This window comes from Onthophagus taurus, chromosome 11 (assembly GCF_036711975.1).
Source record: "Onthophagus taurus isolate NC chromosome 11, IU_Otau_3.0, whole genome shotgun sequence".
Lineage (NCBI taxonomy): Eukaryota > Metazoa > Arthropoda > Insecta > Coleoptera > Scarabaeidae > Onthophagus > Onthophagus taurus.
Window position 1 is genome coordinate 21,467,600 of NC_091976.1, and position 17,634 is coordinate 21,485,233.

Sequence of the window (17,634 nt, forward strand, 5' to 3'; positions counted from 1 at the left end):
TGTCATTTTTTAGCTTTCAATGATAAATTTTAAATTATAAATTTTTTTGGAATATTAAGAACATAACCTCAAACCTTATCGAGATCTGTTTTATCGGCAATGTCAACAGGAAATTGTCAAATTCAATTTGAGGTTGAAAATAAATAAATAAACAATTATTTTAATAATTATATGTAAAAACATAATATAAAACGCAATACAATTTTAATACACTTTATCTTAATGATTAATGTACTTAGGATAGTTTTTTATTCCACCAATTGATTATGTAGTGCAAATAAGCTCTGAAAAATAAATAAAAATAAATATTAAAATAAGAATACTTCTCAATATAGTACTAAATAAGTGTTAATATGATAACAAAAAGAAGTCTTTTAGATGAATAATAAAAAATAAGGTTGTACCATAAAAGGGATTTTAAGAAATCTTAATGAATTCTCCAAAACTGCTCGATAGGTTGATCTTCTTCAATTAACTTGTGGTGCACGTTACTTAGAGCCTGTGTGTATAAAGAAAAAAAAATAGGATGTTATTCACGTAACACTCTAACCCTAAACCACCACCAAACCTGGTTAAGGTTACAGAGAAAAGCATTATCCACCACGTGCTAAATATTATTTACGAGGTATTCCATATTTTAACCAATCATTCAGATCAAAACCAACTTCCTAACATAATCAGTGACATAAAAACAGGATGGGAACATAAAATAGGGGGATTATTCATGTTTTATAAGAATTTTACCTTGAAATATTTCACAGTTTTTACTCTAAGTTCTAAAGTTGCATCTTCATCACATAACATTAGAGTATGAGGGTGTTGTTGGAATGCTGAGACAGTCCACATATGGTTAACACCTTCTTCTATTGCTTTATATAAAGCAAAAGCTTTATGAGTCCCTGTTATTAATATCATAACCTAATAAAAATTAAGAAACGTTTATAAGTACAATTTTTGCGACAAAGACAATTTATTATTTTATTGTTTTCTTAATAAGTTTATTATCTAAAATAAACTCGAATAAAGATAAATAAGATTACCCTTAATAGTTTAATCATGTTTTCTAAATTGATTAGATTAATTTATACCTCTTTTGCATCCATTACAGTTCCAACTCCTACAGTTAAAGCTTGTTTAGGAACTTTGCTGATATCGTTTCCAAAAAACCGTGCATTCGCTTCTAAAGTATCTTGTGCTAAGGTTTTTACTCTTGTACGGGATACCAATGATGATCCAGGTTCGTTAAAAGCGATGTGGCCATCAGGACCAATACCTAATAAAATATAAAATTAATTAAAAAAAAAATACCCTTTAATACTTTACCTCCTATAAATAATTCAATTCCTCCAGCTTTGGAAATTTCTTCTTCATACTTATTGCACTCTTCAACTAAATCAGGGGCGTTTCCATCCAAAATATGAGCGTTTTGTGGTTCAATATCGATATGTTTAAAAAAATTGTTCCACATGTAATAATGATAACTTTCCGGGTGCTCTCTAGGAATGTTAACGTATTCATCCATATTAAAGGTTTTTACATACTTAAAAGAAACTTGTCCATTTTTGAAGTATTCAATTAATTTTTGATACATCCCAAAAGGAGTGCTACCTATAATAAATTAAAGAGATCACCGTTATAAAGAAATTACATTCAATTTAATTTTAATAACTAACCTGTTGGTAAACCCAACACAAAGTAATTATTTGGTCCTGGTTTAAAGTCGTTAATCCTTTTCATAACATATTTCGCAGCCCATTCGGCTACAGCAGCAGCAGTATCCAAAATAACTAACCTCATCTTTTCAAATTGGAGTCCAAACTTGAACTAAACTAAAAAGGTGTGTGCTCGCAATGTATATAATTTTATTTTTTCTTGATAAGAATCTTTATCAATAAACCATTGACCTCGTTAGATAAACTTCACAATGAGCCTTGGGTGATGGTAAATAACTAAAATAATTCACTCCTACAATTACTAAATGTATATTTCTACACTTTTATGTTGCATATGACTTAGTCATTGTTCGATACTTCTAGTAATAAATACTTTGTCTTGACCGCAATTATCCAGTTCGACTTTTAAGAAGCTCAAGGTCAATCCTCCTTTTTTTCAGGGTTAATGTACTTGTTGTGTTCTGACAATCTGTCACGAACACACCATAAAGGTGATTGTAAAGGGGCGTATAAGGTCATAAGAAAATTGAGAAGAACTTATTTATTAGTGGTTTTAAATGGTTTTTAAGTTTAAATTAAAAATTGAAGTTTTACAAAGAATTTTGACACATGATTTTTGAATTAATTTATACTTTGATTACTTAAAAAAAATTTGTCTTATTTGTTTAAGGAATCTACAAACATTTTGGAGAGAAACATTATGGATATTATGATGTATTTATGGATTCTTGATGGATTTAACAAGAAAATAAAATATAAAGAAAATATAGTTAAGGATTAATGATATTAAACATAATTTTTAATTATTAGTTAATACACATTTATGGCTTCATACAAAATATAGGCTCGAAGGATTAATTTCTCTGCAAATAATGTATTTGCATTTTAAAATAGCTGCAATGTGAATGATAAAAAATATACAAAGTTTAACACAAAACACCATCCTACAATGAGAGCTTCTCTGCAAGTTATGCATTTAAAAGAAAGAGGAAACGTTTCATTTAATACCTATAGGATCCAGAATACGATTTAGCATAAGCATACGTGCAAAAAGTTTTCATTATCCACAAGATATGTGTTGGTTTTAAATATTAAACACAATTGTTAAAGTGGTTGTATAACTGAATGGCGTTTATGTTTTCGAATGTCATGTCTGAATATGTAGGTAATGTAGTTGACTGTTAAGACCGTTAAGTTGTAATTTGTTTTTGTTACCAATAAAAAAAAAAGTTGTGCTTTGCGATAGGCAATCAAGTTCTTTATAGAAATTCCCTTTTCAAGCACGCTTTGCTATCAGTATGGTTTTTGTAAAAAATATAATTTCTGTACCACATTCTAGCCTTGACAAGAATGTGTAAGGGAGGTTGCCTAAAATCACTAAAATGACATGTATGTACTTTAAAACATGCTAATGCTTGATGATATTCTTGATTTTCTCATCATTGTGAAGCCGTTTTGTCGAGAAATATCAGCTGTCTTCGATACAATTGGGTTTTCATGGTGGTGATAGCAATTCCACATCGCTTCTCAAAGCTTTTTGAAATTTTGTAGTGATAGCTGAGAATTTTACTATACAGGGTGATTCACATAAGAACCGACACAGAGCAGGGACATGTAGAAGACAATAAATTAAGATGATTGAAAGTAACTTACCTCTATACTAAGTTGTACACCTGAGGAGTTATAGGCCTTCAAAGTTGGAGCCTTGTCAGCTCCAGTTTCCGCCATGTATTTCGTCATCATAGGTCTAACACATGCCTTATATATCCTGACTTTACTGGCAGTTGTCATGCACTTATTTTTCCAAACGATGTTTCTTAGGGCATTCGCTATCCTGGGTGCTTTACTCATTTGATGTCTCACACCTTAGATTACTATGCCTAAATAGTTAAGTTTGGATATTTGTTCGATTTTTCCGTTGTTCATCTCTAGCTTAAATCGTCGTAGTTTCCCAGCAATCACCATGCTTTTTGTTTTGGAGGTTGACACTTCCATGTCGAGCTTCTGGGCCTCTTAACATAATCTATATAGAATAGTAAATTAAATTCTGCGCTTCTGTGCTTTAATTTTCTCAATCTATTGGGATTATGAGCCATATGAAAGTATGGCTATCAAATCCGTTCTGAAAAGTGTTAATTGATTGATAAAAACAAAATATTTAACTGGAATAGTTTATATTTATTATTACATTAGCAAGTTGTTTTTACAAGTATCATGAAAAAAAAAGCAATAATACCTTTTTTGTATATACTCATTTTGTTAATATTTTATAATAAACATTAATTCTGGAAATAGACTTCAATTAAGTTTTTGTTAATGTAAAGCCTTTATATTCTGATTTATTAATTCTTTTTAGTCTTACATTAATATATTAATTAATAAAAAAAAGAGATTAACAAAAAGTTAGGTCAAAAAAGATAAAAATAAAAGAATTATCTAATTATCACATAAAGAGATGAATTATTTAAGAATGCCACTAAAAACACCATGTTTAAATTTGTTAGAAAATTAAATTAAATTAATAATTCACAAATTCACTATAAATCAAAAAATAATAAAAGAAAAATGAAGTACCCATAATAAGGAAAGTACTTTGAAAATTAATTTCAGTTGATAGCTTGTTATATTTTTAACTAATCTTTTTTCGTAAGGGCTTCATCTACAATGTCAAAGTAGTAGGTACAAAAAACTGTACTGTTATGGGCAACAATTCTTAAAAATTGACCAGCTATCGCCGTAAGTTCTGTTTGTAATGCCGTCAAACCAGATGGAACTTTTTGTGGATCAGCCGTCGATGACTCAATAATCTGCAAGAAAAATTCTTTCACCCTTTGCTTCACCAATTGCTTAATCCGATTATCAGGTTTCGAAATTAAAACAATTTGGTCTTTCAAAACATGGGCTGCATTATCACCAATTTCCAAAAAGTCGTGATTTTTTTGTGCTTCTTTTATATCACTTATTACTTGTTCAGCTACATTTTGTAAAGTATCCATCATCTCCCTACAAAAAAAAACAATAAATAAATAAAACAAAAATTAATTAAAAAAATTAAAAACATACTTCTCAGTCTTTTGAGATTGAAGTAACACTATCGTATGTTCTTTAACAGCTTGCTTAAAGCTTGCTAAACTTTGCAAATTTGGGCCAACGTTGCTTACAGTGATTAATAAAACAGTTCCAGTTAAGATTAGTTTTTTGGTGCGAGATTGTAGATCTGATAATCTCGCTTGATCTAACATAAAAGTCTAAAAGTATTAAAAATTAGTTTTTATGAAAAAATAATTATTATTAACTCCGATATAACAGACTAATGTGGGGAAGGTAGTAACTAGTGTTACTTCTACTTTTAGTTCAATAAAAATATACAACAATCTAATGCTCAATAACAATTAAAAGTAATGTGTGATTTATACATATCTATAGACATCTCGGGGAATACCCCGAGTTTATCTATGAACATGGAATAGAACAACGTTGAGCAAATACGGCTCTTTATTTGTTTAAATGCGGCTCCAAGGGACGGTATATAATATAAAATTTAATACAAGAATTACTATTTTACGATATTTAGCTAAGTTTTTGCGATATTCATCCATGGCTACGACTACCGTCATGTAAAACGTGTGATTCCCCCAACATTTTTAAGTTTTAAAAATTCGTCGGCGAAAATTGTAAAATTCGAAAAAATTGACGATCATTTGAAAAATTTATTTCTCAAAAACTAAAAGTGATTTTTCAAAACGGCTTGTTGCATTAAAAAGAGGATACTTTAATTAATAACTGGTGATATTTCCACAAGGATCCTTGAAGAAATTAATTTTATAGCGAATTTTGAAAGTTATCGATGAAAATTGCAACATCAAAAATTTGATCAAAACTTCAAATATTGTTTTCTCAAAAACTAAAAGTTATTTTTCAAAACGGTTCATTGGAAAGAGGACACTTTTATTAACACTTTTGGAAATTTTCATACTCATATTCCAAAAATTGGATTATATACGAATTTTTAAAACTTAATCGGCGAAAATTGAAAAATTCCAAAAAATTGTCGATTATTTCAAAAATTTATTTCTCAGAAACTAAAAGTGATTATTCAAAACGGCTTGTTGCATTAAAAAGAGGATACTTTAATTAATAACTGGTGATATTTCCACAAGGATCCTTGAAGAAATTAATTTTATAGCGAATTTTGAAAGTTATCGATGAAAATTGCAACATCGACAATTTTATCAAAACTTCAAATATTCTTTTCTCAGAAACTAAAAGTTCTTTTTCAAAACGGGTTGGTTTATTGGAAAGAGGACACTTTTATTAACACTTTGGGAAATTTTCATACTCATATTCCAAAAACTGGATTTTATACGAATTTTTAAAACTTAATCCGCGAAAATTGAAAAATTCCAAAAAATTGTCGATTATTTCAAAAATTTATTTCTCAAAAACTGAAAGAGATTTTTCAAAACGGCTTGTTGCATTAAGAAGAGGAGACTTTAAATAATAATCGAAAGTGATAACAACGACAGAGTTCTGTTAGTAATGAATGTGATGATGAATTACAAGCGAAGAGAAGGAAACCAGATGAAACTGCAACAAGAGATTTTATATATCGTATTGGGATTGTTACAGTGAGGTTGCTAAAAACAAACCTGATATAAATAAAGTTGTATTCAGTGAAAAAAGACCTATTGGGGTTGAACTTGATTATTATCTGCAGTGTCCAACACCTAAAAGAGATATTAATTCCTATGTATGGTGGAGTATTAAGTAATAGGTTTTTAATATCCGGCCTATTATACGTGTTAATGTTATAATTACCGCCTTTTTAATAAAATAAAATTAAAAAAAACATAACAACGGATAATATTGTCTCCAGAAACAACAAGGCCTCTTAGCTTCATGTAGTAACGAAGATAACAGAAAAATTGAAGCTAGTTTTATTATATCTTGGAATAATGCCCATGAAAAATGCCCGTATGTTGAAAAAGAACTTATTAAAAAAACTCTACTAAGTTATTAAAATAACATAATTAACATTCTGGAATCAAGTAATGAAAAATTGCAGAAACTTTTACCCAAATTCCAACATCACGCTTTACTACAGAGGGTCGTATTTCTGTAATAAATAATGAAATATGAAAATAATTTGAAATATGATTTAAACTGCATTCAGCATAGCGCTCGATGAATTCAAAATATTCCACAATTAGTGATTTTTGTCCGCTACGTTTCTGAAGAAGTACAGATAAAAGAAGTATGCTAGATCTTGTAACTCTTACAATTTGAGAAACTCGCGGCTAAACTATTGATAAGTCTCGTTGTGACTGATGGAACTTCTGCAATGTTAGAAAAAAACCAAGAACTTATTGGTCTTTTGAAATTCAGTTCATTGTATAAATATTTACAATTTCAAAACGTGAGGAATATTCTTTTTAAAATAATAAACTTTATTCGTGTAAATGCAAAAACTCATCGTCAGTTCAGAATTTTTTAGAACTGAAAGAGGAAGGAGATGAACCAGGAGAATGATATATCATTTTACTGCATTGTAAGATGGTTATCACTTTATAACGTTTTGAGCAGATTCAATGAATTACTTACTCCCATTTGCACATTTTTAAAAGAACAAGGAAGGCAAAGTCTAGAACAAGAAGACGAAAACTGGCTTCAAGATTTAATTGACACACATTGAAACTCTCAATTTAGCTTTCCAAGGAAAAGAAAAATTTATAAGTGATTTTTCTCAAACTGTATTGAAATTTCAATCAAAACTTTAGCTTTTCAAAATGATCTGAAGTCAAAAACATTTTCCTTATTTAAAAGCAAGGTTTTTTAATATTGCAGAAGATAATGAATTTAAAAGCCAGATTTGAAGAAATTTCAAATCAACAATTTCATTTTTTGTCGACCCATTTGTAATTGATATAATTGAAGATGGTTTTTCAATTTCTGATATAATATTACCCAACACAGCGTTAGGAGAAGTAGAAGTACTAGAAAGGAAGATACAAGATAGAAGTACTAGAACAAATCTCTTTCCCAGACCGACTTTTGTAAATTAGTGCCAGAAACAAAACATACTAATTTAAAGAAAGCAGCTTGTCGACTATTTTGAATTTTTAGTACAACATATTTTGACATGAAATTAGTTAAGACAAAATATCGCTCACAATTAACTAATCAACATCACAAAGAATTCTTGTGAACCGCTTTGTCAAATTATACGCTGGATTTAAAAAATTATTAAAGGAAAATCGACTGAGTTTATAATTATTACACATTTTGTTTTTTGTAAGCTGTTTTTCCATTATCTTTTAATATGACATGGCTTGCAAAAGAAATATTAAACCTATATAAGACTGCCCACCTCTGGAATAGAGCAACTTGAGGAATAACCCAAGTTGAATTCCATCTATGGGCTCTAAAATTTATATTTAAATATGCCAATGTATTAAATAGATAATATTAATAGTATGACATAAAAATATTTTGTCTGTTATATCAAGGTTTCATTGTAATATAAAATTTACTTCAGGAAATGTTGAATTATCGTCCCACTCCAACAAATCAATACAAGCTTGAGTAAACGTTTTGTTTGTAGTCGTTTTAATGAAAGAAACCCGATCAATATTTTCCGGAATTATAATCGCGTTAGGGTTCAAATGCGAAAGTAACCATTTTCGAGTATGCTGTAAACCATCCGTTTGGATGCTTAAATAATCGGCAAATTTTTTACGTTCCAATTCGACGCTGTGTGCTATTATTTCTGATTTGACCATTTCGATAGTAAAATTTGCCATATCCAATGCCATCAAATCCAAGGTCTATAACATATCAATTCATATAAAGGAAGATATTTAAAAAAATGATTTACCTCTAAAATTCCTTTAAATACGTCAATAACATCGCTTTTGTCGTTTAAACTCTTAATTTGATCATCTCGAACTGGAGCACACAGTTTCGACATAACTCCCAAAACATATTGTGCGTAATGCTATTAAGTAAAGTTAAAAAAGTGAATTAATCAAGAATGAATTTTAAATTTTACCCCAAAATCCAAGATTCCTTTCTCGGCTTGTTGTTTAATCAAATCTGTATCTAAAACGTCTGCAATTTGTTGTTTAATTTTAGTATGTTGAGGTAATAAAAGTGAAAATAATCCGTTTTTAATATCTTCCAAAAGGACAAAGGCTTGGTTATAATTTGGGGGATCTTCGGCTAATTCTTGGCGTAAAATTTCCCAAAATGCTTTTTGCATGTTCTCTTTAACCATGCGATGTATAGTATTTGGTTCAGGTTCATAGCGTTGTAATTTAAAGTCTTTATCAACAACAATTTGATGAACCAAGGCCATATCCTTTATGCCATTAGCAGCTCGAATTATTTCTTCTAAAGATACAAATTTTGGGGGTGACGCCGCCGTCATACTTCCAGCTACCATAAATGTTTGAGATGTTGTTCTTTGACTAAACCGAAAAATTTTATTTTAAGTTTTTAAGAATAAATTTTTTCATACCGTTTTCCTGGTGTGTGATTAGAACCATCTTCACTTGTACTGGAACATTCACTTTCTGTTCTAACCCTGGCTACGGCACCTTTAACGTCGGTGGGTTCACTACGTGGAGTTCCGCTATTATTTTCTGGATTCATTTTTATAAAACGAGATTAATTAATTTCTTTTCCGATTTTTTTGATGTGGCGTTTCCACGGCTGAAAGAAGTAGGACGCTGATCAAAATAGATATACGTTTAAATAGGTCGGAGCGTTAACAGTTACTATTATTAAAAAGAGCAAATTGCTCAACAACAACGATGACGCAAAAACCAGGAAGAACGAAATAACACAAAGAACGGAAACGTAAGCGATGTCGATTATGGTTTAGATCATAATTTGAAAGTAAATTGATAAAGGGGGAGTTTAAGATTTGTTTTAAACTTACCGGATTTTAATTTGGTGGGGTTTCTTGTACGAGAATTTCACTTTCTGTGTGGATGGTGAGACGAGTGACACTTCTATCAGCTGATTTTTTGTTTACTAACAAAGCTATAAACGAGTTTCCATATTTAGTGACTTGTACAGGTTGTTTTTTCGGTTTGAAATGGATCGAAATCGCTTTCTTTGTTCTTTCACCTTCCAATTGAATCACAAGGTGATGCTTTGTTTGGAAATACCAGATATGAGTCAAATTACGTTAAAAAAATCAATAATAGTTTATTTTTAATAAAGACAAGTTATTTTATATCGTCAATAATAAGAAAAACGGATTTATATGTGAAAGATGTGAAATTTTAAAATTGATATAACCTAAAAATTAGAAATGTCAACTTATCAAACATGACATAAAGTAACCTAAAAAGCAGTTGTCAAAATAATACAAAAAAAATCATTCTAAGTATTCATCATGAATTTATTACAAAATATTTATCAAAATAAATAAGTTATGTATTAAATGTTTTATAAGAAAGCTTATATTTTTGATAAAAATTGAATTCTTTATAGTGAGAAAGTGATTTTAAAATTTGATAATAGATGGCGCGCAGCAAATATTACTTATTACAGCAACGATATGGTTTGACGCAAGAATTAAAAGATTTTAAATTAATTATAGATTTAAATATCATGAATTTGAATAAATAAGAATCAAAATAAATCCAATAATAAACCCAATTGATAATCAAACATAACCTCTAAAACTTCACGTTAAACCAACAAACATAACCTACAAAAACTAACCTATAAAAAAATCATGTCAGATCAGTACGGTAAAATAATAAGTTTAATTTTACAAGAAAGATTTGGAGATGTCGTGGAATCGGTTGCAAACTATCTATTTAGATACGGTCCGAGTACATTATTCCATCTTAAAAAATTCACCGAAATCCCCGTTTCAAAAGTAAGATTTCGTCTAATTTACATAAAATTTTATTTAGAACTCTTTGCAGATTAAAGATTCTCTTGCTGTACTTCTAAAATATAATCTTGTATCAACGAAATCGAAACATAACACAATAATGTATACTTTATTAAGTAATAAAGTTCTTTTGATGCTTCGATATCCAAAGTACGTAAAAACATTGAAAAAGAAGTTTGGTGTAGAAGCTGGAATGGTGATGGAAGAAATTTTGCAAAAAGGATATGTAAAACATACCGATTTGATTGATGCAGTTTTGTTGAGGTTATCCACTATAGGAAATGGAATACATAAAAATGTTTTAGAAGAAAAAATTAAATCTTTAGAAATCGCAAATTATTTAATTAATTATAAAATAGGTGAAGATATAAAAGTTGATGATAAAAAACTTACCACTAAAGTTTACACAGTTAATTTTGATCGTTTCCACCAAGATATGCGAGATGAATTAATAGTCCAAGCGTTTGAAAATAAATTTGACTCAAATGCGGGTGAATTAATAAGATTATTTATCCAACAAATGTATGTCCGAACAGAACCTTGGGCAGAAACATCAAACCCTGTTCCAACATTAGAAGTTAAAGATATAGTGAAGAAAATGAATTCTTTTCCTTTATTATTAGCTTCATTTGACCATTACATAACAGTGTTAGATCAAGACACTTCAAAATTTATGCAAAAAGTAGGTGAAGCAAGCGGTGGGTCGTATCAATTATGCATGAAAGGAATTTTTACAGTTTTTGCTTGGGAAATTTGCGAACAAATTGTTTTGGAAAAATTTGATTCAAAAGCAGCAAGAATTTTTCGCTTGGTTAAAAACAAATCGTACATCGAACCGGAACAAATTCAAAAATTAGCCATGATCCCCGCAAAAGAAGCTAAAAGACTTTCGTATCAACTTGTTGAGGAAAATTTTTTTCAAATACAAGAACTTAAAAAAGTCGCAAGTGCTAGCAATACAGGCCCAAACAAGTCATTCGTCTTATTTCATATTCAATTTAATTGTTTGGTTAGAACAATTATTGAGATGTGTTATAAGACATTGTTTAATGTTATGACAAGAAGGACGCATTTTAAATTTTTGAATAAACGGATTATTGATAAAAAACAGAGGATTGATACGATTTTGTTGAGCATGAAAGCTCAAGGTGCTGCTGAGGAACAACTTCAAGATGTAAGGTTTTACTTTATTTTTTAAGATTAATTATTAAATTGGATTAATTAAATTGTAGATTGAAGAAATGTTAACACCACCTGAACGTGAGGTTTTAGCCAAAATTGAAATATCATTAAAAAAATTAAATGCTTTAGAAATTGAAATTGATGAAACTTTGTTTTATTTGGAATTATATTTACATTATCAATAAAATATATTATTGATCAAATTTTTGAGCAAATAATCTTTATATTACAAATACATAGGTTAAGTATTTTTTAAAATTAATTTATTTAAAGGTTCTTATATACAATGAAAGATTACTACTTCAATATTTCCCCTTAATTTTTTTCTTTATCGGATAGGAACCCAAGGTTCAAAAACCTCAGAAAACTTCTTCCTCTCTAAAAAACACCTCAATTTATTAAAGTATTATTTATTTTTCTCATTATTTACCTGGTATGGGAAAATCATCAGGATGCAACTGAATATAATGTCTCAATACGGCATCACGTTCTGCATAATGTGAGTTTCTATAACCGTCTATAACGTGACCAATGTACCCTCCAATACCTGTAGCGGCTAAATGTCTCTGCAAACCTACTCGGAATTAATTCAGTTACATAATTTTAAAAGGTTCTAGGTTATGTTTACCGCTAAATACGGGCCTTGGGGTTGCATAATTTCCGAAGCATACACCCAAAAACGCCAGACCACCACAGATGACGGGGGCCCAAAATTTATTGATGTAGGGCTCTGGGCGAGTAAGATCAGGTGTTAAAAGCTCTACAGGATCTAACACAACTTTCGGGCCGGTCGCCATGTTTGCGAAATTGACAAATCAATGTAAAGTGAGGTTAGAAGCATCAAAATAAATTTATTAATTTTAGTTCATTAATTTATTCGACAAATAAGAAAATAATGTTTATTTTGGTTGTTAATACGTTATATTTATTAATAAATAACACAGCTTTTAAATTATTTAAGTTGATTTGATTTTACACTAGAGACATCTATTAGGAAATTTAGTAACTATTTTTGTTTTGATTATGATTAATTTTAATTTCTTGTAATAATTGGAGGTTATAATGGAAATTTTATTTTTATTTTTTCTTCTCTTTGATTTAACACCCTTACTATGTACTGGAAATGGTTTGAAAGAAAACCCGGAAGTCGCGGAGAAGTTATGTATCCTTTCTTGATCTATCAAAAATTATTTTCATTCATTATGAATTCTTAACTAAACCTAAGATATACAACTTTTTAAAAGAAAGCGCGCAGAACAATTAGCGGGGGTAAAAACCCTCCAAACCTTCCCCTATGAAAAACAGTACTCAATGACGCTTTTAATGACCGAAAAGATATTTACTGTTATTCAAGAAAGTCGTGCTTTCATCGAGTCTTCATCTTACATCCCTGGAGTTTCCGAATTTCCCACTGAGGAAAAGGTCCGCGATTCTTTATCGAATATATTAGAAAACACCGCTTTATTCAGTGAAATTATATTAAGGATACCCCAAATTGGAAGTTCCGTCTTGAAAACCAACAATAATTGGGATGTTTTATTACAGTGGAGCATTGCATTTTGCAACCAAGTTAGATATTTATTAGATTCAAGCACAATTAAGTTATTACACTTGGCTAGTCAAGAATTAGGCCATATCGATAAAGACCCTAATTATTTTAATCCTTATGCTGTAAAGAATAAAAATCTCGAAGAAGAAAATGTTATTAAAAAGAAGGAAAAGAAAAAAATTAAAAAGGGACCAAAATTAAGAGGGTATGAGCTTTAATTTTAATTTATTTGTAGGTTATGTCTTTTTTCTAGTCTGATATGAATGCTTTTTTTAATTGTAAAAAGAAAAATAGTTTAATTTAAAATAAATTCTTAAATATAAAATTCATAAATTTCCTGAACGTATATATTTCAATATACAACAAAAAAATCAATCTAAATATTAACCTAATATTATTTCTTCACCCTACATTACTTAGAGTATGTAATGTTAAATTGATAAGACAATTCGAATTGTTGCATTAAAATGGAAATAATTTTGACTTGATGAGACAAATTTGAATTTGTGCAACCGATCTACAACAGACTGTATACACACTTTAACCCTAGATTACTAGACACTCATAAATTTTACAATGCTAATTCTATTTTGTAAAATTTCATTTACTCTGTGTGATCCCAAACGTTTTGAAGACAGTGACTGGGAGCCAGATAACATGATGATGAAACAAATTAATATCATATCAATATATGATCGATTTGAGCCGCTATCTGGCTGAACCCTGCAAAAGAGATAGATGGAAAAGTAACACTTTTTGTTGCAATATTTGCCAAAATATGAATAATGTCTTAAATATTTCTGGCAACCATTAAAAATCTGAACCTGAAGACAAGAAACGAAAAATTTGTTTCTACTGCCCAAGTAGGAAAAGGCGTATGACCACCACATACTGCCAACAGTGCAAACATGCTAGTTGTAGTGAGCACAGAGACGATATTTGTACAATGTGTAATACATAATAAAAATGTTCTTAATACTATCTCATTATTGTTGTGCTAAAGCACCAAAGAAATGTCCAGTAATCTAGGGTTCAGGCAAATTTTGGAGAAAGGTTACGAATATGACTTTGATGTGAACTGCTTGTTCATCGATTTCAAACAGGCTTTCGACTTGGTCGACAGGCGGAAGCTCTTTCAGAACCTGTTGCTGCTGGGTATCCCTCAGAAATTGGTTAATCTTGTACAATTAACATTGAAAACCAAGGTTGCAGTGGTGGTAGCAGGACATATGATATGTTTGAAATCAGGAGCGGAGTCCGACTGGACACTGCACGCGGCTGTCAAAAATTATCCCAAAGGGCAACTTAACAACTACAAGCAAACAAATTGTCGCATACGCGGATGACAAAGCCATAATTGGGCTAAATAATGTAGCAATAAGGGAGACGTTCTTTGATTTAAAGTCCAACATTGACGACTATTAATAAACCAGAATAAAACCAAATATATGGAGATGCCAAAAAGGGGAGCGGAAGTCAGGGAGGAATTTGGAATTGGGGAAAGTAGATTTAAGACGACGGATGAGTTTACATACTTGGGATCACTAGTTAATGAGAATAATTCTGTAAGTAATGAAAGAAGAAACAGATGTGTTTGAATATACTAAGCCACAGCTCTAAAATGAGAATATATAAGAGTTTAATAAGACCAGTGGTAACGTATGGATGCGAAACATGGACTCCACTAAAAAAAAACGAAGAAGATCTAAAAAAGTTCGAAAGAAGAATATTTAGAAGGATATTTGGTCCAGTACAAGATGGAACATGGATAATTTGAATGAATTTTGAACTCAATGCCCTGGTTGGTGATGCGGACATACCCAAATTTGTTAAGCTGGCTGGGACACATAAGAAGAATGGAAGACGATAGAAGTACAAAAATCCTTACAGAATGAAAACCAACAAAGAGAAGGCGTAAACGAAGATCTCGTAAAAGATGGTTGGACGACGTGAAGGATGACTTGAAAGCGATGGGAGTGAGAGACTGGTGGAGAGTGGCTAGGAGTAGACGGGAATGGCGTAGAATTGTGGAGGAAGCCAAAACCCAGCAAGGGTTGTAGAGCCAAGGAAAAAGAGACAAATTGTCGTATACGCGGATGACATGGTCATAATTAGACGAAATTATGTATAATATACAATATACAGGCTGTTTTAAAACAACGTTTAAATATTTATAGGGGCAGTACTACAGTCGAAAAGTGTTAATGAACAAGGGTCTGTAAATCAACCGTTTTCAAGAAACAGCATGTTCAAATTTTTTGGAACTCTCCGTTTTTTCTTTTAAACTATAACTACTACAGATTTGATACTTGGCAAATCGATACAGTATGAAATTGTCTCTTTTTGAGAGTAATATGATGTTTCCATTGCTTCTAGTTGGTATAAGTTATTCCATTACAAAACGTTATGCCGAGTGTACGGCTATTAGTTAACAAAATTTTGCTATTACAAGGAGTAGGCTTTGACTTACGTACAATCTGCTAGGATACATTAATTTGACGTTTCGTTCAAATTACGAAATAACCAAACTCCAGTAATTTGACTTGGCGAAACATGAAATGAAATCGATTGCAATGGTCTTATATTCAAATGGGCGATATGGTGTTTATGTACGGCCGTGCCAATTGAAATGCTTTAAGAGCACGTCGTTTCTATGCTGAAACATGCGGACATAAGCATATTTGTTAAATCTCAGCGTATTACATGGCTGGGACACATAAGAAGAATGGAAGACGATAGAAGTGCAAAAATCCTTACAGAATGGAAACCAACAGAGAAAGGACCTAGAGGAAGACCTTGTAAAAGATGGTTGGACGACGTGAAGGATGATTAGCAATATGATTAATTAGCAATACTATCAAAACAAATTACAAAACACACAATAAAACAAGATATACCAAACCAACAGAACGGAAGCGATTAGTATAATTTTTACATGAAATTACTCACAAAGGGTTACAAATCTCATTGTTGCAGTCAAGGTAGATGAATATAAGGTATGCTCGAACGGTGAAAGAATTGGCTCTCGCGCGTCATAGCTTAGCAAAACTGAACACCACTCTGGATCTCGAACTCCAAACCAAGATCAATTTCACTCTCTTCTGGGACTGGAATCTGCTTTGTTTCTACCATCAACTGGATTGACTCTCTGAATTGATCCAGGACTGACTGCTTCCAACTTCTTTAAAACTCAACTCAACTCTCCAGCTCCGAACTCGCTGACGCAAGACTGATTTCAAAGTAACTCCAAGAGTAAACTGACTCAACTCTACTCGACTCTCAACTCAACTTCTCGATCTGGAAGTTTCTCCCATCACTGGAAGTCTGAACTCCGTCTCGGACTACAAGACTGACTCTACTCCACTCAACTCCAAGACTCTAGCTAACTGTAACAAGTTCTTCTTCCCGTCTACGATTTTAAACCCTTTTGTTCCGAACGCTCTTAACCCAAACAATCGTTTGCATTGGCAAGGCAACTTGGACCGCCGAAAATGTTCCGCACTAAAGTAGGGGAGAAATCATACAGAGAACCTTTTCCAAAATTATAGAACAAAAATTTGAAAATCAAAGACAAAATTCAATTAATAAATTTTAATCGTACACGCGGTTCGCTTCAGGGAGTGAGAGACTGGTGGCGAGTGGCTAGGAGTATACAGGAATGGCGTAGAAGTGTGGAGGAGACCAAACCCCAGCAATCCACGGCTTGTAAATCTAAAGGAAAAAGAAGAAATTACAAAATGTACGCAAATGAATTATATTAATCTTTATTTTTTTCAAAGTGCTGTATAAAGGGTTAAACTACATAACCTTAAAAAAATGTTTATTGTTAATAACGTTCTTTTTTGAGTAATGTTTCGTTTAGGCTTCAATAAGGCAACCTGTCTATTTAAAAAACAATTTTTTACACTTAGCTGCACTAAAAATAACAGTTAACATATTTTTTTCTTAATCAATACATCAACATATTCTTAAATTTCGTTTTTTACAACTTAAAACATTACTTAAAAATTACTGAGTGAATTTAAAATCTTAAAATTAATATTTTGTGTTACTTATATCACAAATTTTTTCTTTTTTAATTAATAAAAATTATTTGTAATTGATTTTTCATAAACGGTTTCCGTCCGATCGCTATCATCTAAATAAGTGAACGAATTCGTATTTGGACTGTCAACTTGATTGTTTTCAGGCCTCGGGAGCCCTATAATATCTTTTATTGCATCTGTTGCGTGGGTAGCTTCTTTTATTTGGTAATAAATGCCCTCTGCTTCATTTATTATTTTGTTTACATCTAATTTTAATGATAATTCATTAACGTG

General features: G+C 30.9%; 6 protein-coding genes and 1 long non-coding RNA gene across 9 annotated transcripts in view; 3 read left to right on the forward strand and 4 right to left on the reverse strand.

Moving 5' to 3' along the window:
* Positions 1-155: 155 nt before the first annotated feature.
* On the reverse strand, positions 156-2,160 carry LOC111418088 (glucosamine-6-phosphate isomerase Oscillin). 2 transcript variants are annotated; one of them, XM_023050533.2, is made up of 6 exons: positions 1,674-2,138; positions 1,324-1,608; positions 1,089-1,273; positions 745-918; positions 405-499; positions 156-284 (listed from the first exon to the last, which is right to left on the reverse strand). In XM_023050533.2, the coding sequence occupies exons 1-5, from the start codon at positions 1,795-1,797 to the stop codon at positions 428-430; spliced, it is 840 nt and encodes a 279-aa protein (XP_022906301.1). In that variant the 5' UTR covers positions 1,798-2,138; the 3' UTR covers positions 156-284; positions 405-427. The 2 variants fall into 2 exon arrangements, with proteins under 2 accessions (XP_022906301.1, XP_022906302.1); XM_023050534.2 differs by lacking the exon at positions 405-499 and having other exon boundaries at positions 1,674-2,160.
* On the forward strand, positions 2,076-2,923 carry LOC111418090 (uncharacterized). The gene is made up of 2 exons (XR_002706767.2): positions 2,076-2,164; positions 2,344-2,923. It is a non-coding gene; the product is annotated as an uncharacterized lncRNA (long non-coding RNA).
* Positions 2,924-3,830: 907 nt separating this feature from the next.
* LOC111418092 (T-complex protein 11-like protein 1) lies at positions 3,831-9,797 on the reverse strand. The gene is made up of 7 exons (XM_023050538.2): positions 9,613-9,797; positions 9,190-9,383; positions 8,722-9,139; positions 8,548-8,667; positions 8,204-8,497; positions 4,737-4,921; positions 3,831-4,676 (listed from the first exon to the last, which is right to left on the reverse strand). Exons 2-7 carry the CDS (start codon positions 9,321-9,323, stop codon positions 4,307-4,309), a joined length of 1,521 nt encoding a protein of 506 aa, XP_022906306.1. The 5' UTR covers positions 9,324-9,383; positions 9,613-9,797; the 3' UTR covers positions 3,831-4,306.
* A 351-nt stretch (positions 9,798-10,148) lies between these two features.
* LOC111418108 (RNA polymerase III subunit C) lies at positions 10,149-11,969 on the forward strand. Its single transcript, XM_023050561.2, has 3 exons — positions 10,149-10,566; positions 10,616-11,758; positions 11,817-11,969. Exons 1-3 carry the CDS (start codon positions 10,420-10,422, stop codon positions 11,949-11,951), a joined length of 1,425 nt encoding a protein of 474 aa, XP_022906329.2. The 5' UTR covers positions 10,149-10,419; the 3' UTR covers positions 11,952-11,969.
* A 43-nt stretch (positions 11,970-12,012) lies between these two features.
* On the reverse strand, positions 12,013-12,578 carry LOC111418109 (NADH dehydrogenase (ubiquinone) B14.5 B subunit). The gene is made up of 3 exons (XM_023050562.2): positions 12,395-12,578; positions 12,197-12,340; positions 12,013-12,144 (listed from the first exon to the last, which is right to left on the reverse strand). Exons 1-3 carry the CDS (start codon positions 12,561-12,563, stop codon positions 12,095-12,097), a joined length of 363 nt encoding a protein of 120 aa, XP_022906330.2. The 5' UTR covers positions 12,564-12,578; the 3' UTR covers positions 12,013-12,094.
* Positions 12,579-12,773: 195 nt separating this feature from the next.
* On the forward strand, positions 12,774-17,418 carry LOC111418122 (coiled-coil domain-containing protein 134-like). Its single transcript, XM_023050580.2, has 2 exons — positions 12,774-12,928; positions 12,992-17,418. Exons 1-2 carry the CDS (start codon positions 12,829-12,831, stop codon positions 13,531-13,533), a joined length of 642 nt encoding a protein of 213 aa, XP_022906348.1. The 5' UTR covers positions 12,774-12,828; the 3' UTR covers positions 13,534-17,418.
* Positions 17,064-17,634, reverse strand: part of LOC111418068 (TBC1 domain family member 15-like) — a 245,047-nt gene continuing 244,476 nt past the window's right edge. For both annotated transcript variants that reach the window (XM_023050500.2, XM_023050501.2), the window contains one exon: positions 17,064-17,634. In XM_023050500.2, the coding sequence (XP_022906268.2) occupies positions 17,395-17,634 (240 nt within the window). In that variant the 3' untranslated portion in view covers positions 17,064-17,394.